The 25,606-nt window shown below is 41.3% G+C and overlaps 1 protein-coding gene and 1 long non-coding RNA gene across 3 annotated transcripts in view; both read right to left on the bottom strand.

The window, feature by feature from the left end:
* LOC141779405 (uncharacterized) overlaps positions 1–13,518 on the bottom strand; it is a 127,238-nt gene extending 113,720 nt beyond the window's left edge. The window contains exons 1-2 of one of the 2 annotated variants that reach the window (XR_012596282.1): positions 13,365–13,518; positions 11,502–11,899 (exon numbers count right to left, since the gene is read on the bottom strand). This is a non-coding gene — a long non-coding RNA (uncharacterized LOC141779405). Of the gene's footprint in view, positions 1–11,501; positions 11,900–12,706; positions 12,831–13,364 lie in introns of those variants that run through there. The other variant, XR_012596283.1, reaches the window with a different exon arrangement.
* A 5,959-nt stretch (positions 13,519–19,477) lies between these two features.
* On the bottom strand, positions 19,478–24,771 carry sox4b (SRY-box transcription factor 4b). Its single transcript, XM_074654215.1, has one exon. It carries the CDS (start codon positions 23,407–23,409, stop codon positions 22,123–22,125), a length of 1,287 nt encoding a protein of 428 aa, XP_074510316.1. The 5' UTR covers positions 23,410–24,771; the 3' UTR covers positions 19,478–22,122.
* Positions 24,772–25,606: the final 835 nt, after the last annotated feature.

Raw genomic sequence — 25,606 nt, 5'->3', positions numbered from 1 at the left:
GCGGTGGCTTAATGTTGAGGTGTTGTGAACATCGCCACAGGCTATACCAAACACTGTGTGTGTGGGCCGGGCTTGCATGTGTGTGTGTGTGTGTGTGTGTGTGTGTGTGTGTGTGTGATAATTTCAGCGTCCGAGATTGTCACACACACACACACACACACACACTGTACAGTACACGCAGTTTGAGTCAGAATCTAATTTTATTCAGCAAGGACATTTACAAGTACCATGAATTTGACCTTGTGAACTGGCGCTGGCAACACGGCACAGTACAGAATAGCTGACGGCTGACGCATAGTAATTAGATGCATAATAATAAGAGCAGGGCATGACTTGGCCTTATTCAGCCACATTCCCACCAGAGATTACGCATTGACCTCATATAAAAATGCCTTAGAAATATGTCGGCCTTCATTCTCCGCCGGATCTTTTATATTGTCTATAGAAAGCCTTAGCTTGAAGTTGCAATCAGGATTTTTTTTATCTTGTACAAAGGGAACACAAACTCACCTTAGTGGGGGATTAGTGTAGGCTATAGGTGGAAATAATGATTGAGTTAGCTTGCCACATGCTAATATAGACAGTATATGCTGTACACAGTATATATATATATATATATATACTGTATAGTATATATAACATATGATTTTTAGGTTGTAGCGGGCTCAGTTTTAAGTTGCCTGTTGGGCTTCAGTTTGACATGTTATGATTTGAGCATATTTTTTATGCTAAATGCAGTACCCGTGAGGCTTTAGGACAATATTTGTCATTGTTTTGTGTTGTTAATTGATTTCCAATAATAAATATATGCATTTACATAAATCATTATGAAATTTATTATTATTAAAAAATATTATTCATTTATTTATTGATTGATTTTAATGCCCGATATTTTAAATTGCTCTCAAATTAAATGCAAACTCCTACTTCACTGTGTTGTGCCATGTTGTTATAAGAACATGGGCTTGTATCCAGCAGTATTCAGCATATACAGGCTGTATCCAGCACGGATCTACTACATTATTGAGAGCGGGGGCATTTACTTGGGCTTATTCAGCCCATTTCCAGGCACTCAGATTATGCGTCGCACTGGACTGGAAAATCGTGTCAGTGCAGATACTTACGGGAAGGCTTTCATAGTCTGCTGCATAATCTGCCTCCAGGAAACCCAACTTTTTACATTAACAATCACATGAGCTATAAATGGCGCGCCCTACATGAAGATTCCCGGACATCATGAATGATGCAGATTATTGTACAAATTTTTTTTTGTCATTTTACGGTATGTTACGCCATCATACAGCAATATAATTAACATGATATCAGCAAAATGAGCATTTGAGCAGAGAAGTTGGATGGTCAGTGTCCAAATCAAGACAAAAAAAACAACTGCAAAACTAAAGTTACAGACTGTATGAACATATCAAACAAATCCTGGTTCAGTGGACATGTTGCTTAGGTCTGGGTGTTGTCTTCATGTGATCAGTTATCTCTCCAAGGAGTCAGATACAGCAATGAGCAAGAGGATGCAGAGATCTTCATCCCACGCTGTAATGTTTGTATGAAAAAATCTCATATTCCTGAATGCAGAGTTGTTTGTATGCATACACAAAGGAAGAAAGGGGTGTGTTGCACCCACGACGACAGAGACTGGGGCAGTTTAAAGTCTGATATCTCAGCTAGTGTTAATCTGATTAACCACACCATATCCAGCTAAACTCAATGATATCTCCATCAAAACAGATCTGATTCAGCACCAGTCAACCATAATACATAGTCCTGACAAGGTGGTACACAGCGCGAAAAAAAAAGAGATATGACACCAGATAATATTTTGGATTAGCTTGCTCAACTATCACTGCCTCGACCGTGGCAAGCGTATAGCGCACAGCATCACATAAATACACACAAAGATATTTTTGTAGGTATTCAAGTCAAAATGCTTCCTGTTTAACACTGATATGTCCCCTCACTATAATCTGACAGATATATCTGAACAAGATTACAGCTTGTCGCAATACCTCCAGGAAAACAGCTCTAAGCTCTCAAATAGCCACATTACCAGGATTAGCATTATACTAGTAGGCCAGCACAATATCAACTTTAAACACGTGTTTTATATTGTATCTAAAAAAAAAAAAAAAAAAGGACGGAAAGATAGAAAAGAAAGAGACACTTCCAGGGCAGCAGCATTGGAGTTTGTGCTCATTTATTGCATCCCTGTTTGGTTTTACATCACGGTAGATTCATCCTCCTGTGCCTTTATTCCTTCATGAAATATTTGCTATTTTGCTGTGATCTTTTTTTTAGTTTAGGTAAAGTCAATATTTTAAACAATTACTGTCAAAATATTGCACGTTCTCGGGAATTCTGAGGATGCCAGCTTCAAACAGAACTGGAGGCGTTCATTTTCCTTTTAGCTTACAGGCTATGGCTGGCAGACGCTTTTGTTTGTGCTTAAAAGGGCTAAATTCAAAATTCGGAGCATTGATATAGCGGGAAAACAACTTTTTGTGATGTAAAGATATAGAGGAGTAATGTCTACCTGAGCAGAAATTGAAGCCACTCTCCTTCTGGTAAACACTGTTAGCTCTCTCAGCACTCCCGTTGTTTGCACTGTTCGTGCTTTGAGATAGAATGGAAACATTGCACAAGTATGAATGATACAAGTCTGGTTGCAATGGTAAGCCGCCCACTCACCAAGGTCAAGGATAGTTCCTACTATGCAACTGCCACGCCACTTCAAACTCATAGCAAAAGAGATGCAACATCTATATATTGGTCAGGGTATCATGGAAGCAGCCCCCACTCGCTATAACGATCCAAGAGACAAGTCACAACTATAAGCAACGCCACAGTCCAAAGGGTAGCGCCTATGTAGGTGGTTGGAGTGACCCCACAGATGGGAATTCAGCCAGACACAGTCCTCATGTGATACTAGAATCATCAGCTACACTACCTCCCACACACCTGCATCAGTGGAGAAGAAAAGGAGTGGAGCCACAAGTTTTAGTGTGGATCACCCAAACACAACAAACCAAGACCAAGGCTATCCTAATCCTCCCACGCTGGGAGGCTTGACATAACACAGTCTGCGCTCACACGTTTGTTCTTGCTACGAAAGGATCAGAAGGATGACATAGCTAGGTCATGTACTCCCACACAAGACTTGACAGTCCAACGGTTCACTAATGGTCGGCCTTACTTCCCTTCAAGTTGATGGTCGAGCTGGGTCTCCATCATTTGCGCCAACTTTGCTCTCTTTAACCTAGCGCTGAAGGCTGGCTTCTCTTTACTCATTGTGGTCTGACACCACAACGCGTCAATTAGCTTGAGACATATTTCATTTCAAGTACAATACAGTACATGACTGAGAGTGCTTTCATTCACCAAGACACAACATGAACCTTCCTTTCTTCTGGCTTTCAAACTGGTAAACATTGGCAGATATTCAGATTTCTCCAAATCTATCCACTAAAGACTAAAGAAATAGAAATAGCTCTTGCAGTTGAAATGTTCTGGGATGTGTCTTGTACACATCTGAACTGACACAATCGATTCTCAAATGAATACTTGTAGATATATAGTAAATGTCACAGAAACTGAGTTTGGGATGTGTAGTCTGGCTCTGCAAGGCCAGAAAAAAGGCCTCCAGAGGGTGCATAGGCACAGACACAGGCATGACCATTTTCTAAATTGATGTTATGGACCGATTGCTTGTTAATCCAAATTCATAAACCACTGATGGAAAATTATGTTAATTAGAGCAGGGGGGTGTGGCAGAAAGTTTGGTGCTGGTGGTTTCTGGCATTAAAAAAGCAGCAGGAGCGGTTAGGATTAACAACTGCTTACACCTAAAGATAACTTAAGCATTTTTCAACCTAGACCCTATTTTCCCATGTATTTGTGTCTAACTGACAGGGACAACAATCTCTGAAACTGGTCCAGTATTGAGGGAGAGCGCTGTAGACGGCAGCCGCTCATGGGCTGCGATGTAATCCTATTGGGGCAAGTTGGCACCATCATTTATATAGACTAAAAGTGCTCGTTTTTGCCATAACAGGATCTGATTGTTATTATATATGTCTGACATTATGGAAAGAGTCTCGCTCAAGGAGAAGTCTCGCTCTCGCAAGGTGATGTTTTGCCGGAAAACAACGGTGGAATTAGTGGAATACATCCATGGTGGAAACGTGAGTGCCAGCCGGACGGTTTGTTGTGTTGGAGTACAGAAAACATAGCTTAGGTGTTATCCAACAGATTTTCAATGTCATGGCTGAATATTTAGATGATTTCAAATTCGATGGCCACCTGTATTTATTTGAGCCAGACTATACGGATGTTCAGATTTCACAACGAGACTTCTCCTTGAGCGGGACTTGGACATAATAACAAACAGACCGGATCAAGCAAAACGTAAGAAAAAGGTTTTATTTTTCTATAGGTTCCTTTCTATAATGCTGTCAGACACTTAATGATCTGAGCTTGTCAGTGGCAAAAACAAGCACTTTTAGTGAACATAACGTTACAGACGCTGCTCACTTGCACTCGCAGATCGTTTCGTGGCTGCCGATTACATCTTTATCCCTGAATACTGGACTAATTTCAAGAAATGTTCTTCCCATTAGTCACAAAAACATTGGAAAATAGGGTCCAGGTTCAAAAATACCAAAATTACCCTTTAAGAGTGAAGACTGTGCTCAAGAATGAGATAACCATAGCCTGGACAAAGATAGCCATTTATGGGAGAACAAAACAAAGAGAGTGCCACAATCTATACATCTGAGATTGAGGCAGCACAATAATGGACTGGCTGTGAATGAAAGAAGATGTATTAAAAGTGTGATGCAAAAACAGAAATAAGTAAGCTGTCACCAAAATGATTTCCTGAGCCTTTATCATAGTATTGAACCCACAGTAAATCACAGTATTAAAGCTCAGCAGTACTGGTATCGCTTAACTGCACCGTGCCTTCAGTATGCAGGCCAGTGTTCATCCTCTAATGACACATATGTGTGTGTGTGCGTGTGTGTGTGTGTGTGTGTGTGTGTGTGTGTGTGTGTGTGTGTGTGTGTGTGTGTGTGTGTGTGTGTGTGTGTGTGTGTGTGTGTGTGTGTGTGTGTGTTTGTGTCTATAAAATCACTGCTTCTTAATCTCCTAACTACCAGACAATAACAGATTTGTCTGTGATAAAATCCTGGTCTTTACACGCGTGTGTGTGTCTGTCTACGAGGCTAGTCTATCGTCATACGTGTGTCTGTGTGTAGTTGCTGTGTGTGTTCCCATGTGTGTGTGTGTGTGAGGAGCAGATTTAGCCTTTGATAAAACCCCAGTCTTTAGAGGGATTATCAGTCCATCCCCAGACAGCAACATGCTGTGCATTTATGGAGGTAATAAGTTGACCTGTAATAGACAGACAACTGGCTAAAGCTCTCATTGTGTTCCTATATCTCTACCTGGGCTAGGAGGAGGAGGAGGAGAAAGCAATATCTTCAGGCGCAGTCAGACCCGCTGAGCAACGCACCGTGTGAGCTCCCATCCAGTGAATTTTGATTTGGCGCTCACCTTTATGGGTTTTCCGACTGATTTGTCACGCTATTGTCTGCCGCTCGTTTTTTTTTCTCCGCTAACATCCCAGAGGGCGAATGTGCAGCAGGCAGAAAGGCACACAAAACAAGACATTAACATTTAAACCCAAACGTAAAAGAACTAAAAAGCAAACTACATCCTCAATCCCCATGTTCCCTCGGAGATATCTAAATCATTGCCTTTCTGCACTAAAAGCAATAACAATTTTTTTTTAGTTGGATTTCAGTCATTGCACTATTATTTAACATTATCCACCAGCTATTTCTCATTGCATGATTTTTGATGTTTCAAACTAGGACAAAATCCCTCAAAAGGTCATACGATGGTGGACGCAGGCTGAATGGTTTTCAGGTCAAATAAATCTGTATTTGCCAAAGCAAACCTTGTTCATGAGCTCATAGCTCATTCAAATGTTACATATCTGGGAAGAAAAAAGACTTATTGGCTGTAAAGAATAAGGAAGCTCTGGAGGACTGTGTGTTCCATAAACTCAGTCAGACATAAAATGCCTTCCCCACTCCACACCACTGCCATAGTGAGAGAATTACTATAAAACTGAAGAGAGGCAGGTATAAAGAGCCCTATAAAGCTTACTGTACGTCTTATTCTTGTCCTTTTCCTCTCTCTTCCCTCTCATTCCTCTGGCTTTCTCTCTCTCCCTCCTCTCTTTTCCCGCCCATCATTCGCCCCTGTATGTCTCTTCCTCTTCTTGCCTCATCTCCCTATGCTCCCTCTCCATCTCTCTCCCTCCCCTCCTTCAAACGCTCTGCCATGTGCGCAGTCATAAAGAAATAATTTATTCCCGTCCCCCCAGCGTGGGTACGTATTAGCATGCCGGCAGAGCACGTTAACTTATCTCGCGGCTACAGGCGCCGAGTGGTAAAACTAAGCTCTGATAGTTTGCAACAGGATGACCACAGAATGCCTGTAGCTCGGAGAATTAGGGCTGTCGTCACGATTAGTGACGGTGGGCCTAATGTTTTACTGCACTGTAATTTACTGTACTGTACCCGCGGTGTAGTGTCCTGTATGACTCGCTGTATCTTATGCACAAAGGGAGCATCAACCCAAATTCAGCTGGTGGGGAGAATTAAACAAAATTTGTTGTTTTTTGAGTACTCATCTTTATCAATTGAGTCTTTTTTTTGTTCAAAATCTGTTTGTTCCAGCTAGAAATCTAGTTGTCCATCTGTCAGTGCTTGTATCAGAGCATCAAACGTTACATGTCAGAGTGCAAAAATCAATTAAACACAATGTAAACACATACAGTAATGGGTCAACAGTGGTTCATGCAAAAACAGATTGGACCTTAACTGGTATTTGTTGTCCATTTTGTTGTTTGATGAACCAGAAAATCTACTTAGTGTACACATCCATGTATTATAGTGATTTCATGTAATGCCCACAAGCTACATGCAATGAGTGGTAAAACTAAACCTGATGGCTTTCCCGAGGCTGACCACGGGATGTCTGAGAGAATTAGGCTTATACGGCAGTGATTGGTTATTCTAGGCCTAATGTTGGAGGCCTATTCTAGTCTAATGCACTTTGCATAACATCAGGCCAGCTCACGGACATGCAGTGCATTAAAGAAATATAACTAGGAAAGAATAACGCAGAGCACAATGCTGTGGGATTGTTGTGAATGCAGTACTTTCTTTTGTGCTTTGTGGTCCTAATCAGACTCCACCAGAAGAAAAAGAATGAAGTACTTTATATTAATGTAATAGCAAATACCGATGGGATGGGAGATTATATGGTGACACAGATTTAGTTGGGCATATGCTGCAGAAAACGAAGATGGTGGGAAACCATTGCCCATTTTTTAATGAGCATTCCAGCTTAGAGGGATATTGAGACTTTGGGAGCTGGAAGATGCCACAGATTGCTGTGCAAATGTTGTCCCGTGTAACTCAATGGATTAGGTTTAGAAGCTCCCACTGGGACGTCTGTATGGAAAAAAATGCATTCTCTCATAAAGCGTCCAGCAAATGGCAAAATGTTATGAAAACTGCACTGTACTTGATAATAGCATTACAGATAAGCAACGCAATTAAGCTACACACAGCGGAGCATACTGTATTGTAGCAGGAACCATGGCTGGGCGATGCCTATTAAGAGCTCAGTGCTGGGCCCGTCACAACGATTCGTCATGCCAAACCTGATGTTTCTGTTTTACTCACAACTTCATTAACTGGTAGTGGACTGAATCTGCACACTTGTAATCCCACAGCAGCAGGTGAATAGTAGCGCAGGGTAGTTTTGGGCTCCAGATGTTATAAGCGGGAATTAATTCGCAGAGTACTTACAAATTAAACGAAAAAGACAAAATTGCACACATATATTATTCTCATATAAAGCTACCTCGCAGTGGAAATTTGTAAAACATGTGCTTAACAGTGCAGACATCGTTCAGTACTATAGTCTATATAGAGAGCTGCAGGAACTGCATTTCCGGTTCCCTCGTCTGGAAGTCAATGTGTTTTTTTTATTTTTAGCTTGATGCCTGAAATAAGGTCCGTGGTTACCACAAGTTCAAGATTAACGTTTTGTTCTACGATATGAGATACGTCAGTAAATATCCCACTCGTGAATTTTGAAGCACTCGTCCACCTTTAGCTTAGTGGTGGTGACGTAAAGTCATGTGACCTTGGTGTAGTGTGTTTATAGCATAACGTTAGCGTTTTTACTTCTGGCAATTGCATTTATGCTTCAAAAATCATAGAAGTGAAAAGTTAATTTGTGAAGATTATCTTGCCGAACAAAACGTGTAAGTATCATAAATGTTTGTTTGCCGCATTTTCCTGCAATAATCCAAATCCAATACGAGAAATCACACTGGCCCAATCCCAATGTCCACACTCGCAGACTTTGAGGTGTGAGCCTGCAAAGTCCGTGAAGATTTAGGGCTGTCCCACTGTCAAATCGTCAAGTCCTAGAGGGCCCTCTCGCAGACCTTTTAAGCCCTTTTATGAGTACTTTCCGTAAGTCCGCATTTCTGCAGACTTTGCCTGAGGAAATTACCCACAATTCATAGCACTGCGAGGTTAAACACAGAGTTACCAGGGGAAGCCCCGTGGCGTAAAAAAAAAAAAAAGGTAAACAAAGAGGACGGCAAATGGTTGTTCAGCCAGGCATATTTAAATGTGCACCGAAACATTAACATTAAGGATTTAAGATGGTACATAAAAAAAACACATGAAATCAGAGTAGTTACTTTATGTTACACACCTGGTTTATTCATCAACCATTCGTCAGTCAAGTCCCTGAGGGTTCAGGGCTTAAGGCCTAAGGGGGGACATTGGGATTGGGCCATTGGCTTTATTTTGAGGGGACCGTGCAATGCTACCTTCGTATTGGCCTACAAAAATATGTCATCCCTGCAGCACTCATACACAATTTCATTTATAACAATCAAACAAGATAGGGGAAATTCAAGAGTTGCTCAAGCAGAAATTAAGTTAAGTGTGACCTCAGCATGTCTTGTGGATGGTCATGATGAAATGCACAGCATGCACTCTGAGCATCCTCTCTCTTTCTCCCTCTCTTTCTCGCGTCCTCTGGCCCTATGTATATGCATGACTCATCAGCACCCATACTCTACCACTGACCTACATCTGTCCCACCTGTGTGTCACAGTGTTGACTGACCCACATCACTGATCCAGTCATTTACAGACTGAGCCTGTTCCAAAAGAGCAGCAGGAGGCCGTTTCCCTCGAGTCTCAAAGCTCCACTGTTCACAAGTGCAGGTAAATCGTCCTTAAGTCGACATGGATACCCTTACAATCTTTTCCCCCTATAAATTTGATGTTTGGGGATGAATTAAGGTAATCTTTTAGAATTATTTTTCTATAATTTAGCCTCTTAAAAGCATAAATTAATTTACTGCCACATAAAAAAGAGAGTATCAGTTGGCTGAGCTTATCAGTAATAATTTATCTCCATCAGCCTGGATGTTGTTTCCTCACATTCGTACTAATGTTTCAGGGACTGATGGATTTTTTTTTTGCTAATCATTAATGTAAACACAAATATGTCTCCTCAACCCTTCAAGTTTTTCCTTTCGCATACGCTTACGGTGATAAACGAGCTATTTCTGAGCGGGACGTGGTAGAGTAACTGTAACATAAGAGCATCACACAGCCAAGAGCAACATCTCTTTATCTCTGCCTCTCTCTGCAGCAGAGTAAAGGCATGGAGAACATGTGATGCTGCAGGACCATGTGGGCTGCCATGCACAGAGGCCGGAGGCGGAGCCTGGAGTACCACTGCCTGCTCTCATTGGCTCTCAATGACATCATTGATAAGGAGTGAGTGTTTCTCTCTCTCTCTCTCTCTCTCTCTCTCTCTGTCACACTCCCATATAGTATACAAGCACGGGTTAAAGGGGCTGCCTGCATCTCTCCTGACTTTTTTTTCCAAGATATAACACCCTGCCTTAAATTAAATGAAGCATAAAAACAGGCTGAATCGTCTTCATTTTAAAGCTCATTCTCTCCCGTACTTTGAGGAAACATTTCTCTGACTGGAGTCAAGTGAACAAGCTGCAGTAACACCACACATCAGATGGCACGTAACACAGAAGAGCTGATTTTGAACAAATGAATTAGGCAAAACAGACTGCACTGGATGAGTCAATTCTGCCAAAACAGAAACTTTGCATATAACACAATGAAGTTGCATACAGTCAGGAAAATGTACACAATCTTTCCAAATAAAAAATAAAGATTTTATATAGTGCATACCAAGAAATATGCATATAATCTATCATTAATCGTCAACATTAAATTATTTAATAATTACGCTATACATGGTGCAGTCAATAGGCTCATGGTCATGTGGTGCCACAAACTTGTGTACGTTCATGAAGCGCTTTAGGCGTTTTATTGGCTAAATGTGTTTCTAACTGTGTGTTCAAGTATATGGCAAGTGTGAAAAGTCAAGCTTTCAAGTTGCGTCTTCCGCTTACAAAACCCCAGGCTGTGGCAGAGTTTCTGTATCATTTTTTTTTTTAAATCCCAGATTGTTGTCCAAACTTAATTTCTGGGGAGCAATGACGAGCGACTGACATGATATAGGGCTGGCCGATATGGAGAAAATCAAATATTACGATATTTTTTGCCAAATACCTTGATATTAATATTACGATGATATATAGAGTTAATGTGCTTTTACAAAATATTCACACAATTAGATCTTTTAAAAATAAACATCAGTAATGTGGATACAATGACTAAGTTGGTAAAGGCAAATAATAGAAGAGGTAGAACAGCCTGGTAAGTTGAGAAAAATACATCACTTTACTGTAATGCAGCCTTTAAAACCAGGAACACTTATGCCATATTACCATATGCAAAATCTAAGACGATATTTAGTCTCATATCACGATATCAATATAATATTTATATATTGCCCAGCTCTAATATGACATGATACGTCGTGAATGACATAATGACATTAGGATAGTCTCCAAACTACCACAGGTTAGAGGGGAAATTGTTTAAGAGTGATTCAGAGCATTGATTTTTTTCTTCTTCTTTTTTTTCTCAAAATCAATTTTTATCAGATGAATCTTGATCTTTTCTTGCAAACTTTGATCCCACATAAGGTATGGCAAGTGCACCATAAATAGCTATGTATAGGGCAACACAGCCTCTACCAAAATTCAACTGATATTGGGAAATAACTGGGGGTTGTGTGTGTGTGTGCGTGTGTGTGTGTGTGTGTGTGTGTGTGTGTGTGTGTGTGTGTGTGTGTGTGTGTGTGTGTGTGTGTGTGTGTGTGTGTGTGTGTGTGTGTGTGTGTGTGTGTCTTGGGGTGGTGTGCTGCTTCCAGGTGAAGAAGACAGCCCTGCAAACAAACAAGAGGTTGAACAAGTGCCACATCCCAGTACAAAGTAATATCACCTACCAATGCGGAGGGCCGAGGAGGATCATAAATGCAATATCCTGCTATCCCGGTGGCTTTGGGCTGCAGGGACCTTGTCTTGTGGAGAGACACACGCTGCACATCTTTATAATCCTCAAAGTGTCTCCATGAGTTTTTCAGATTTCCAAATGTGCCTGAAATGCATCCCGCCTGGCACTGCTGCTCCTGAAGTTTAAATCCTCATGAGATGAGTCTTCACCTTCTCTAAAAAGCAAACTGCACAGTCTCTTAATCCTCCTCTGCGTCTCAAAAGCCGCTTGATAGGTGACTCGGTACATCTTCCATGTGATTTCCACATATTTTTCTTTCCTTAACCTCCAAGCAGGAGAAAACGCTTCGCTGGTTAATCTGGTGTTAAAATCCACCTAAGGACACAGATCCTAGAGGAATCAAGAAAAAGAAAAAAAAAAGCAGAGTAGTTAAAACTTTATTTAAGTGCAACAAATTTGTTAATTTGTTTAAAATTTGTAAAAGAAAAATAAGAAAATGAATACATTGTTTGATGAATGATATTGAATAAGTAACACTTTAGGTGCAGTAATATGTTGTAAAAGTTGGTATTGAGCTGGAAAAAAGTTAGAAAAACGAACATATCCAAAACCAAATGTTTTGCAGAATGCAAAACTAATTTTGTTTCACATAACAAATAAATCCTGTGAGTGCAAATTGTCTTCTATGTTGCCTAATAAAAAGTTGAAGGGTAGGGCTATACTACACAATGGAATGCAGCAAATTCAAACAAGTTGTTTGGCCACACCTTCACGTGATGAAGAAAGTTTAAAAAAATAATAATTTAAACTACATTTGTAATGTTTTAGACACCTAATAAAAAAATGAAGGTGAAACTCTCAAATAAGCCTCGAGTTATAGGGCCTATTTATCATGACGTGCTCCCGGCGGGGTTTTATATATTTAAAAAGGGAAAAAAATGTGAAATAAAAGCTTTTTCTACACTTTTGAGCTCAAAAAACTAAATTAAAAATATTTTGTATCCCATGAAAATCATTTACAAGCGTTCCAGAAAGTTGTTTCCTTGTGGATTTGCGCTCCTTTTCTGCTGCTTTTCTTTGTATGGACTGAGAACAAAGGAGCCTTTACTGTAACAAAGAGGCTGCAGCGACTTACTATACCTGTTGCTCTGTCTCCAATAAAACTACAACAAGTTTCTTACTGATTTTTATTCTCACCTATTTCATGCTCATCTTTTTTGCCCTCCAAACATTATTCCTTATTCCGTGCAACAAGTTTAAATTCCGTGTCACTGTTGTTGTTGTTTCTTGGACACTTTACACCTGATTGCATTGTTCTGAATTCCCTCAGTGCACACTGGCAACTTCACCAGAACACAAACAACCACTGTCATAAAACTCCTGCACGAAAACTGTTTACAAACTATTTAGGAACTATCACTTGTCACTTTTGTCTGTTTTCCAGCGTGCGTAAAAGCTCCTTTTTCTGCGCAAACTTCTGACAGGCATGTTGCTTTGTCTTGTGCGTCGCAAACATCCCCAAGAGACAAAAACACAGCAGCAGCGCAAACTCCATCTCACCTCCACTGATAAAAGCTCTCTGACAATTAATTTACAGTCTCATATGTTGAGTATTATTGCGCGTTATGAAGATGCGTGCCAGAGCATCCCCTCAAGTAGACAAAGGAAAAGGGGACCGCTCCTCTCTCTCTCTCTCTCTCTCTCTCTCTCCTCTCATTCTCTGTGTCTCTCTCTCTCTCTCTCCTGCTTTGTGCTCTCAAGTTTTGGAGCGCTGACGCACCAAACTACAGCAGCAAACTTTTAACTGGTAATAAAATTCGAAAAGCACTCAAGTAAAAAGCAGAGGACAACTCACCTGCAGGGTGTTTTGGAGTTTTTGCGCGCGTCGTTGTGAGTCGCAGGAAAAAGTTTGTGAGAGGGCAACATCCAGCTTTGTGTTGTGGAGTCCCCTCTTTGTCTACACGTGTGATAGATGGATGGGGCTCCTTTTTGGCCGCGCCTAGTTCATTTCGCTCTCCAAAGAGTCCCGCCCTCTCTCAAAGTCAAACAACTCTATGCAGCACAAACAGTAGAGAGACGGACTGTTGGAGAGATGTGTGATTACTAACAGAGGGAGCAGCACGCTGGTTCATTGTCTGCATGGTTTCACATTAGATTTATTTATTTATTTATTTTGTTTTGAGCTCACGAACTTCCACTTGATCAGTAGTTTCCCCCCAGTCAATTAAGTTAATTAATCTATCTGTCTCTCTCTGTAATGAATTTATCTTAATTTAATTCATTTTTATGACATCAGTTAATGAAAAACATCAAGACATAAGTCAAATTTAAAGCTACAATCTCCTCATTTGTTGTCGTATAGGCAAAGATATCTGATGGGAAATACAAAAAAAAAAACAAGTGGCTGCTTTAGATAGTGATGCTGTTAGAAACCCACATGGTCCACAGGAATAACCTCTAGAAATAATGCATTCCTGTACCTTTAACTTATCGTTTTTATTCATTTGCATCTTGCAGGGTTCCCCATTTTGATAACTATCTATGAGTCATCTCTTATTTTAGTGGCCACTAAAAGCAACACTTTAAACTGTGCTTCATCATTTCTTTCTTCTCTCCTTGCTTGTCTTTTTTTCCTCAATGTCAGGTGTATAGCCTACACATGGCACGGCTTAGAACACAAGAACTTTCTTGGATGCATGCAGCGCCTGGAGACGACCATTGTGTCTGGACAGCAGCAGCAGCAGCAGCAGTAGGGGAACAAAGGAAGAGACAAAAGGAAAAAGGTTTCATTGTTTTTGGATTGCACAGGGTGGCACGTAAATAGAAATAATGACAACGCTGCTACAAGGTGAAGGAGGCCTGTGAGGTTTAGAAAAATTTACTTTTTTGTTGATTCTCAGGTTATACTTTTTTTTATGGTTTTACGGAGATATTTTGGTGATAACACTATCATTATTTAATTACTTAATTGTACTCCTTTAATTTAATTATATATAGATTTATTGTTTAAATCCATATGCATGCAAATTTGGTAGTTTTATAAATACTCTGTTTTAATTATCAGTCCAGACTTTTAGGCCTGTGGTTTTCAAAGTGGGGTCCGGGAGACCCCCAGGGGTCTTCGAGGAGGTTCAAGGGGGTCCCCAGCAAAAAGGGGGGATAAATTAATCTCACTATAATTCCATCCATAAGTAACACAATGACGGTATGACTGTTTTGGTCATGGGTTTCATACACTTTCTGTATTATAACATTTAAAACAAAAAATCCTATCAGATGGGGGACCCTGAAACAAAATTGTGGGGAGGGGGGAGGTCCATGGTCTGATTTGTGTCAATTTAGGGGTCCTTGATGTGAAGACGTTTGGGAAACACTGTATTAGGCTATTATAACCTGCTGCTAATTACTAACAGAAACCTGATTGCATCCTAAAATGTGGGAAATTTATAGGTTTTTCTATCAAAAAGTTCTATACACTTGTGGTCGAACTACTTCCATATGCATTTCTGTTGTTTTTATTTAGACAAAGTGCTGTGGATCACCTTTTAGCGAGATCATTTCCAGGTCTATAGTAAACACAAGATGCTACTGGTGTTGGAGTCAGTGGTGGTGGCGTTTTGACTGTGTGTGTGTGTGTGTGTGTGTGTGTGTGTTGGAGGGGAGGCGGAAGAGATAGTAAAGTAGAGTAGACAACAGAGACCTACAGAGGCAGAGAATACTGTAAGTCATAATGTGTCTCCCCTTTGCCAGTTGTAAGTCTTTCTCTTTTATCCTGATTGTAATATTTTCATGCCCCAGATAGAGAAATCAACCAGACAGACAACAGACGTGCAAATACATGCAACGACAGTCATTAGACACACGCACATGTAAAAAAAAATGTGATCCTGCCTGTTATACCGCACTTGCTTCCAACAGACGAACAGGTAGTTCTTCTGTCTCTTTGGCAGACGCACAGGTAGACAAGGCAGACACACAGGAAGTACCACTCTCACCCACAACCACCTGGGTCCTGAAAACAAACCAGACAGACAGACAAACAAACAGGAACTTGTCTGTGAGTTCCAGTCTGCATGATGTTTTTTTCTGTTTGCGTGAAGTGAATGCAAGCCTACGGGAACATCTCAGATGCGTATAGACAGAGCCGGAGTCAGGTAGAGACTAGAGAAAAGTCAAGATAACAGACACCACCACTGTGTCCTCTATTCATATGCCAGACAGATAGAGATAAATAATGAATAAGGGATGTGAATTGAAAACAACAGAAACACGTGGTGTTAGTGCAACAGGAAATATGTTTTAAAAAATGTATAAAACAGAGAGATGGGGGGAAACAGTCATATCCCCACCACCAGCACCACCACCCACACCATCCACCCCCTCTGGGCTGAGCGTACCTATACAGACAGGCCGACATAGAGATACAGTCATGCCTCTCTCGCCCCCCCTCCGGCGGAGCTCTTATCCTCCCTGCTGTGGTTTTACTGGGCCACTGACTCCAGCAGCTCTGCTCTGCTCTGCCCTGGCTGCTGCCTGCATATCTCCCACTGCGGAGTCAGCTGAGCCAGGCATGAGACTGCACACTGAACAGGCTACATACAGCTTAGAGGAGCTTAACACACACAGAGAAACACACATACACACAGACACAGAAGTGCTGGAGCTGTTAGTAAAATTTGCAAGATTATACCACACGCTGAAGATATTATCTCCATGCATGATACATATTTATCATCAGGGGTGTTGGGAAATAAAGTAATATATGCTGGGTATTACAAAATGCATATGACTGAGCAGCTGAAAAGAACAGACAGTGTTTACATTCTGTGCACAGTCAGCAGATATGCACAGCCAATTAAGCTCGGATAAAAATGCATATATCTGCATACTGGTGTGATGCTGCAAGGGCTTAGTCGTAGCAGCTACATAACATCACTTATGGATTAATGCACTAGTGCACACTCACTGTATTTCCTCTACGACTGCAAGCAGAGCTGCTTTTTTGCACACAGAAATGTACTGTATAAAATACAGGCAGTTCCATGTTTTGTGTCTTGCACTTATCTCCTCTCCTGTCATGCTATTGCTGTGATTCAGAGCTCGTGACACACACACACACACACACACACACACACACACACACACAGGCTAATTCCTATACATAATATTGTACGTGGTGACTAAAGCAAACATGATTTTGATGTTAATTTTTTTATGAAACACATACTAGATGTCATGTTGCTTACCCACTCATTACACACAGGCAGTTAAACTAATTTGACATGCACAAGAGTGCTTATTTAACCGGCTTGCTTGCTACATACATATATAATATAGTTTTTTTAATGAAAGCACATGCTTAAAGTGTCGCTATCTTAATGTAATGTTGCATCCAATTACGACATTAAAACATGCATATAGCTCTATGAACTCAAACAACCGACTGGTGTTTACACCGTACATAATGGCTCTTACGCCGTAACAGCTACAGCACCTGTAATTTCACACAACTAATTGAGCTATTATGCAACAGAATAGAATAGAATAGAGCTAAAGTACTGTATATATTGCATATAATACATGCTGCAAGGTTCATACTGCGTGCTGAAGATTCCTTGATGCCACACTGTTACGTTTGTTGTGTTATACCACTGATCCTGATGGAAAATGAGGAACAATTAACAAAAAAAACAGATATTTGTTAATGTGTGAGATAGAGTGCTTGACTGTTATATGGTTCAATTTTATGCATAGAATTTCAACCACACACACACACACATACAGAGACACGCATATACCGTAGACAGACATGCTTGTCAGCCACGCTGGAGGGCCCTTGGCTGACTGCTGCTAAACCAGCCCTTCCCCCACGATAAGGGTCTGTCTGGGAGAGGGGGAAGGGAAATCATGACTGTCTGAACACCAGACAGCCAGCATACAGCAGCACAACAGGGCTAGAATAAAATAGAATCCATTTTTTCCTGGGATGAAGCCCAAGAAGATTTACCTTTTTGTACTGATAATTCAACCAATAAACCGCCTTTATTGCAGCTATTCCTTATCATTCGGCTCAATTAAAGTGACCCCGGTACATGTGCAGCTTTTATTAATGACGCAAATGAGCGACATTTTATTCTTCAGCAGGAACACATTTTGGGCAATTAGACAAACCTAAGCAGGCAACATAATTGGCTAGTCACAGAAGCACATTAGTAATGAAACAGTGTTGTTAGTCATGGGATGGTGGGAGAACTGCTCACCGTCATCACTTCATAGTCTGTTTAATGTGGCCTCTAAGGTGAATGGATGTACGACCTGGACAATGCACAGATGTGTTACGTAGTAGTCTCCTCCTGGGAAGCGTCATCTGGTTGGTACAGGTTAGCTTTTTCGTGTATAGATGAGTCTATACTGACTTTCCAGGGGGTGATGTGAAAAAGGATGCAGGCAGTACGTGGTTATGTGCAGGTGTTCTCTAATGCATCATCTTTTTTAACACTGATTGTTTTGTAATAGGAGGGAAACATCCGTCTATCCATGCATCCATTATATTTATTATGATGTTTTACACTAAACACACTCAAATTTGGTAATTTGTTGGGGATTTATGACAATACACATCTTCAAACCAAAAGATAATCTGAGGTGCAGGTAAATCAGTGTGCTTCAGTGTTGTTGGGATTACAATTTGTGTATGGACTCAGTCACTTCACGGCCATCTAACCATCAGTATGGGACATCCGGGTCTCAGATCAACACTCCCCCTACTAAGATACATTTTGAATGCATGATGTAGACTTAAGCCTTATGGGGGGGCTTAACATGAAAACCTATCAAATATGTGTCACCACAGGGTTAAAATAATCTTATTGATTTGCTCTGTCTGAGTCTATATAAATGCATCTATTTCTTGGCTCCGGAGTGCTGTTATAAGCTTCCCAGAGGCTTTGCAGAATCAAGACCATGCATCCTAAGTCTATAGAGAGGAGGGAGGGGGTGTGTTGCTATAAAACTCTCAAAATCAGTCCTGCCTATTGGAGTGTAACTGGGAATAAAAGTGCTGTGTATGTGTGTGTGTGAGTGCTTTTTCATAGCTCAGTGATGAGCTTTACAAGAGCTTGGTGGTCCATCTGTGGGCCATTTACACTCAATGTAGAAAACATTGTACAAAAAAAGGCTTAAGAAGGATGTGCAGACATGGACAATACTCACTTAGTGTGAAACTTTGAGAAACAAAGCCCCTTTTTTTCCATAGTTGGAGATGTTTGCAAAACTTTATTTTTCATAATTAATAACTAAACAAATGCCTGCAGCTATACAACCAGTATGCTGCTACTTCAACAACACTGCACTGGTCACTTTATCTCGTTTTTATTGCTTGTCTTGATATATATTCTGCTTCCACTGTTATTTGTTGATTTTAGTTATTGACTTATACTTTTATGATGCATACAGCTGAAGAACTGCAAAACATATTTTCATTGTTCTTAGCACACTAACAATAAAGATCTATTCTATAGAATATGCGATCTTTTCATCTCACACTGCAGTCCCAACAATCATTTTACTTCCCTCTAAAGAAAGTGGTGATTGGGGATGCAGTATGTTGTCACACAATTGGAGTGGATTTTCCCAAAAGCTCTTCCTAGTCATTTCTCAGCCCATGTTTGATGGTTATTCCATGTTTAGCACTTTTGGGAACCAATCCATATGGTAAAGTTTTAAAGAAAGCAGCTGCAATGGTAAACCGTCTGTTCTTGCTTTGAATTCTATCCTTTTATATCTTTTTGGGAACATTACCAAAGGATCATATGGCATACTAATCAATGCTCAAAGTTGGTAATTATATTTACAAGTTGATATTAGCCATTTTATTTATCATTTACGGAATATAGTGTACAAACTTGTTGTTTTTTGTGCTTCTGAAAGTCAAAGAGGGAGGAAAAAATAAAGAAAAGAGTTGTAGAGTTTCAGTTCCAGCTGATATTTATTTCCTTCCTTGAAAAAGTTCTGTACACAAGTTTATATCAACAATCTGACAGGCAGTGAATGGACACAATTTAGCTGGCATGAGTTCCCCCCCTTTCTCTGAGTCTCAAAGAAAAGGGCGGTTCCTTTGTTTATGGCATGATTAGAGACAATAAAATGATAATTCTACACAGCATATTGCACAGGATGGATGAAAAATAAAGTCAATATATTTAAAAATGCTTTCATATATATATAAAAAAAGAGTCCTGAACTGACCACCTTCAATGTAAGTAAGGATGTGTAAAAGATAGCAGTTCTAGACAGTGCCTGTCCTCGATAGCAACAACGTACATAAACACACAATCTTTTTGCTTTATGATACAGTCAAATATACAAAGATCGAGTTCACGTTTCATCGTTTTTCCTCATTTTTTCATTTTTTTCTGAAAAACACAACAGCTAATAACCTGAATCTGAAATACAAATGCTATTCACCATGCCATAAAGATACTAAAACAATTATTAGCTAATAGTTAGCCGACAAGTAGAAAAGATTATATATTCAAATACAATGAGAAACGCAGAACAAGTAGGTGTTGCGGAACTCAAGTCAGAAATTTGAATATGCTTGATGTTGTCACCCTTTGTTGTTTTGCTTGCTGTATTGAGAGCCTGTTCATCGGCAAAATGTGACATCAGTTAATGAAAACATCAAGAAATAAGTCAAATTTAAAGCTACAATCTCCTCATTTGTTGTCCTAGGCAAAGATATCTGACGGGAAATGCAAAAAAAACAAGTGGCTGCTTGAGATAGTGATGCTGTTATAAACCCACATGGTCCACAGGAATAGCCTCTAGAAATAATGCATTCCTGTATCTTTAAGGAGCCTGCAGACTGGCACTGTAAACGTAGAAGGTAGGCAGATACAAAGGCTGGTGCTGCTTTCAAGTGCTGTCGGGAAAATTGTAATTGCATCCTTATAACTGGGTTTTTACGTCTATCATGTCACTTCTGACAGTACAAGATGTTCAGGGATCTTGTCAGTACGTGCTGGTAAAAGTTTAAAGTTTGCCAAATTTGTGAATTAAAACACCAATTACACACCTGATTCATATTAGCCTATCTCCTCTGCTCAGGTCACTTAAGTAGAAAATACCTTGGTGCCTTTAAATTTCTAAAAATCAAACAATAGGCACCACAGTGATAGAAGGTCTATTTTGCTGGCTGTCCTTTACAAAAGCCTTTGAACAGGCGGTAAAAAATAAGTACGAGCTTGCCATGAGCACTTGAAGGCAGCATGAAAACCAGCCTGCCTGGGGTATTATTAAAAATTCGGAAATCCAATACAGCTGTATTAGTAGGCTACACACACCGATTGTTGTTGACTTCCCCCATTTTCTATATAGATTTGTACAAAAATACACTGAGAAAATAATCAAACTGTTTCCTCTCTTTTTAAGTGTCCAAAAAAGTGTGTACATTTAAATATAAAATCAAAAAGTTGTGTTGTTTTTAAAACTCTAGCCCTTCGCCTGAGAAGGAAATGTGACAGACATATACTGACAAACAAACCGTGTTAAGAAAACAAAAACAGGACTAGATCATGAATACAAGAAATAAAAATAAAATTAAAAAAATGCTTGGCCCAGTATATAAATACAACATCCCATATAAAATGGCATCTGAATACATGTACAAAAACAAAAGCTCAGAGGATGTAAAACAACAACAAAAATCGGTGAGGATTTCTCTATAAGCTATCATCTGAAATGAAACAATTTTGGTCCTGAATCGTAGAGAGAGAACACGTGTATATATAAAGTTCAGCACAGATTTGAAGTTGAATCCTGAAGTTTGAAAAAATTACAACAGCTGGTGATTATTTCAATGTCCTTTTTTTTTTTTTTTTTTTTTTTCTTTAAAGAGAACAACCGAGAAGCGAGCTTGCCACCTATATCCATTTAAATAACCCCTAATACTAGTTCTCAAACTGCTCGACAGTCTCACAGGAAAATCTCAGCAACAAGATAGTGAACAAAAAGTAGGCTATCATGCTTTAACATGTTTTTTTGCTTTTTGAGAAAATATTTCCACTTTTTAAAAAACATCAACCCCCAACTCGGTTTCATTAAAAAATCCCTCTCGGTGACACACACCACAATAAAAAAAAAAAAAAAAGTCGCACACGACAGTCCTTATTTCTGTACCTTTTTTAGTGGTGAAGTTCACTTGGCAGATCGGTAAAAAGTTGTGAAATGTCCCTTTTCTTTTTTCAAATCAGCAATAACATTGATTAAGTGAACGTGCAAATCAATCACAGTTAAAGTTGTTCAGTTCAAAAAAACAGTTCAGGGACTGTCAGAAAACACAGTCTCTCTTTCTCCCTCCTTCCTTCTCGTGTTTGCACTGTGGGTTGAAAGTCCTCCTTGTCCACGCATCCGAAGAAAAGTACAAAAAGCAAGTTATTTGCTTTAAAGTTTCCCAGGTTTTGCAGCTTCTGGACGAGAAGAGACTAGTTTCAGTCTGCTGTAGGCTAGTAGTTATAACACAAACTATTACGCCCACTGAACCAGAGAAGACTCCTGTTTCTGTTTGTGGTCATATTTTGAGCTCTGCAGGACATTTTTTTACCTGTCGCCTTTTAGTACGTGAACACCAGGTTGGAGATGGTGGACTCCAGCCAGTCCCCGGAGATCATCTCGCTGACTTCGGGCGTGCAGTAGTCGGGGAACTCGAAGTGGGAGCCTCCGGAGCCGGACTCAAAGTTCAAATCCAAGTCCCTGTCCAGCACCGAGGAGCCGAAGCTGCCCAGCGACATGCTGTCGAAGCTGGGGCTCGGGTTCATGTCGAGGATGTCGTCCTCGAACTCCTCGTCCTCCTCCGAGGAGGAAGAGGACGAAGAGGCGGAGGACGAGGAGGCGGAGGAGGAGGAGTGAGAGCCGGAGGGAGTCGGCGAGGAAGCCCGCCGACTGCTGCTGTATGTGTGCCCGGCGTGGCGCTCCGAAGTGCCGCCGCTGCTGCTGGGAGAGTCTGCGGCTCCTCCCTCCTCCTCTCTGCCGCTGCCTGCCGCGTCCTCGTACAGGCTGAGCGGGTCGCTGGAGTCCGCCGAGCTGCTGAGCGTCGGGCTAGCCGGGACAACCACGGAGGACGCCGGGCTGACGCTCAAGCTGCTGCCGCCACTACCGAACACATACACCCGCTTGGGCTTCTTCCCATCCGGTATCTGCTTGGCTGCTGAGGACTTGGACTTGTAGAGAGAGTTATGGTGGTGGTGGTGGTGCTCTGATGTGTGCTCAGAGGCAAACGGTGATGCTTTGGTGCTACTGCTGCTGCTCCCGAAGAGTGATTTGTGGGGTTTGCTGCTGCTGCTGCTGGGTGATTTGGATCCGTTCTTCCTGGAAGATGAGGATGTTTTAGTGCTGCTGGTGGTGTTGTTGTTGTTGCTACCGTTCAGTTTCTCTCCCTTGTTGTCGCCAGGTTTGGAGGAGGTGCTGCTCGACTTCACCTTCTTCCTCGGCCGGTACTTGTAGTCCGGGTAGTCCGCCATGTGCTTGAGCCGGAGCCGCTCCGCCTCCCGGATGAACGGGATCTTGTCGCTGTCTCTGAGCAGCTTCCAGCGCTTCCCCAGCCGCTTGGAGATCTCCGCGTTGTGCATGTCCGGCGACTGCTCCATGATCTTCCTCCTCTCGATCTGCGACCACACCATGAACGCGTTCATGGGTCTCTTGATGTGGCCGCTGGGAGTTTTGCACCACGCCGGGTTCTCTCCTCCTCCGGCGGCGGTGCAGGAGGAAGCCGTGGAAGCCGGAGAAAGAGGCGAGGCGGCCGGGTCCAAGTCCATGCACGCCCCGGAGTCGGAGCTCGAATCCCCGGCAAAAAAGGAGAGCGCCTCGGCGGTGCTCTCTGAGTGGCTCATTTTCTGCACCATGCTTGCCCCAAGTTATGGGAGAGCGGTGTGCTTACTCTGTCTGTCTGTCTCTCTCCCTCCTTGGTCCTCACTTTTAAAAGCAAACTCAGCTCTTTTTTTCTCTCCCCTCTCTCTTCACAGTTTGAAGCGGAGTAAAAAAAAAAAGAAATCACTCCTGAGATGATGTGCAGTAAAACTCGGTTAACAGTTCAGTCCAGTGTAGCCTTATAATAAAAAAGGCTGGATGCCTTATAATAATAAAGGCTGGATGTGTAGAAAAAAAAAAAGTTTAATTTCCAGGTTTCTGTAAGGTGTTCAAACAAACACAGGACAGTATATAAGCCCACTCTCCACTGAGCAGATCTCTCTGTCTCAGTCTCTTCCTTCTTGTGTTATAAAATCAATCTGAACATAGTCTCTCTATTGCAGCTGCAGAGCGCAGACTGAGAGTGCCACACTACTGTGCGCACTTTACAAAGGGCTCCCAAAGTACAGTGTGTATAATAAGGTAAGTGCTTTTCCTTTTCTCTCTCTGCATCAGCTCCGTCCTCCTCTCCTCTCCTCTAGTAGAAACAAAAGCCATGCATGCTGGTGCTGGGGAGGAAAAAAAGAAGCAGCCTAGTGTTACACTGTCCTACTTCCATCTGCAGACCGAGTTTTTCAAGCAGCCCTCCAGTCCACCGGCCACCCTTTGCTTGTATTTATCCCTTCCCTGAGATACAACGGCGATAAAAATCCACCAATGGCACGCTGTCGCTACCCTGCCTCCGCGCCAAACTCACGCCCACCTCGGCTCCTATTGGACAAAAAAGGAATCTAATAATAATCAGCGCGTGCAATGAGGAGCCTCGTGTCTGACCTCATTCCAGTATACAACAAGAAACTTCAATTTTTTTTTCAGAGAGAGAGAGACACTGGCTTATGTTATGGAGACCCCCTTTTTTTACTCTCTTTTACCACCGGCCCATGTGTGTACCATTAACATATAGAGGAAGCTAAGTTACCATATGGAAACTTTCTAACACTGAGCACAGTTTGTACCACTTTGTGTTGCCCTGGGTGATACTGAATACTGTAATATGTATCTAATATTTTTATGTGCTGGTGTTGTGAATGGTGCGCACCTATATATCCTCCAGGGAACCGAGTAAAAAAAAAGTCTTCCAATTACTTTTTTTGTGTGATTTCCTTCCTATTTAGGGTTAAAAAAAAAAAAAAATCTTACAATTTAGGCTTTTTGAACTTTATTTTTTATTTTACAGCATGTCCACAGGACACAGTGGACCACAGGACCGTTTCAGTGTGAAAAGACTTAAAAAAAAAAATTAACAGATTATGGCTGTAGAGTGATATTTAACCAAGAATACATTCAACTTGATTAAAAAAAAACACATGCCATATCACTGGAAAGCCCATGATGTCCTTTTTACAATACACCAGGGGTTGATAGAATAAGTTAAAAGAGTAAAAGGATATGCATGTGGACAAAATGTCCACTACAGAGGACACATGTCAATCTCAGGAGGATAACACTGAATAGAGAGAATCTGGTCCACAACATGTGCCAGCGCAATGCAGCTGATGTAATTACGCATTACCTAATGTTTACAGTAAAACCAAACAATATTATCTGATGTACTGTGTATTATGAAAAGTGATCTCTTAAAGGAAAGATTTTATTTACTAATTGGTATCTGATTGGAGTGTTGTTTTATTGTCCTACAGGTGGTCGCTGACCAGGTCTTGCATCACCGACACGTTGTGTGAAACAAGAGCAACGCTCAACAGTTGAGCGTCTCTCTCTCACTGACGCGCTTCACAAACAGGGAAATGTCTCTTGGACACATCATGATCGTTAAGCTGGTGTGAGAAAAGACTCCCGAGCCAAGCTGTATATGCTCTGCGCTTTCACCTCTCTCTCTCTCTCTCTCTCTCTCTCTCTCTCTCTCACTGCGAGGCGGTGGTTGGGCGGTCCTTTGTCACATAACACACATCGAGCCAACCCCTTCTCCGGCGCACTACCAGACAGAGAAAAAGAGAGGGAGGTGAAGAAGAAGCAGGCGGCTGTGTGTGTGTGTGCAAACTGCCTCCACGAGCGCGCACACACACACACCCGCACACCTCTAAACTGACATCGAGTGCAGTTTTTCCGCGGAGTGACACAAACAAGAACGGGTGACATAAATACAATTTTAAAAAAGGTGCGCTTTTACGCACA

This window comes from Sebastes fasciatus, chromosome 12 (genome assembly GCF_043250625.1).
Source record: "Sebastes fasciatus isolate fSebFas1 chromosome 12, fSebFas1.pri, whole genome shotgun sequence".
Classification (NCBI taxonomy): Eukaryota; Metazoa; Chordata; class Actinopteri; order Perciformes; family Sebastidae; genus Sebastes; species Sebastes fasciatus.
This window is presented reverse-complemented; position numbering and strand designations above follow the sequence as displayed.

Excerpts from the sequence above, each read along its gene's own strand:
- sox4b (XM_074654215.1), bottom strand. The coding sequence starts at position 23,409 with ATGGTGCAGAAAATGAGCCACTCAGAGAGCACCGCCGAGGCGCTCTCC.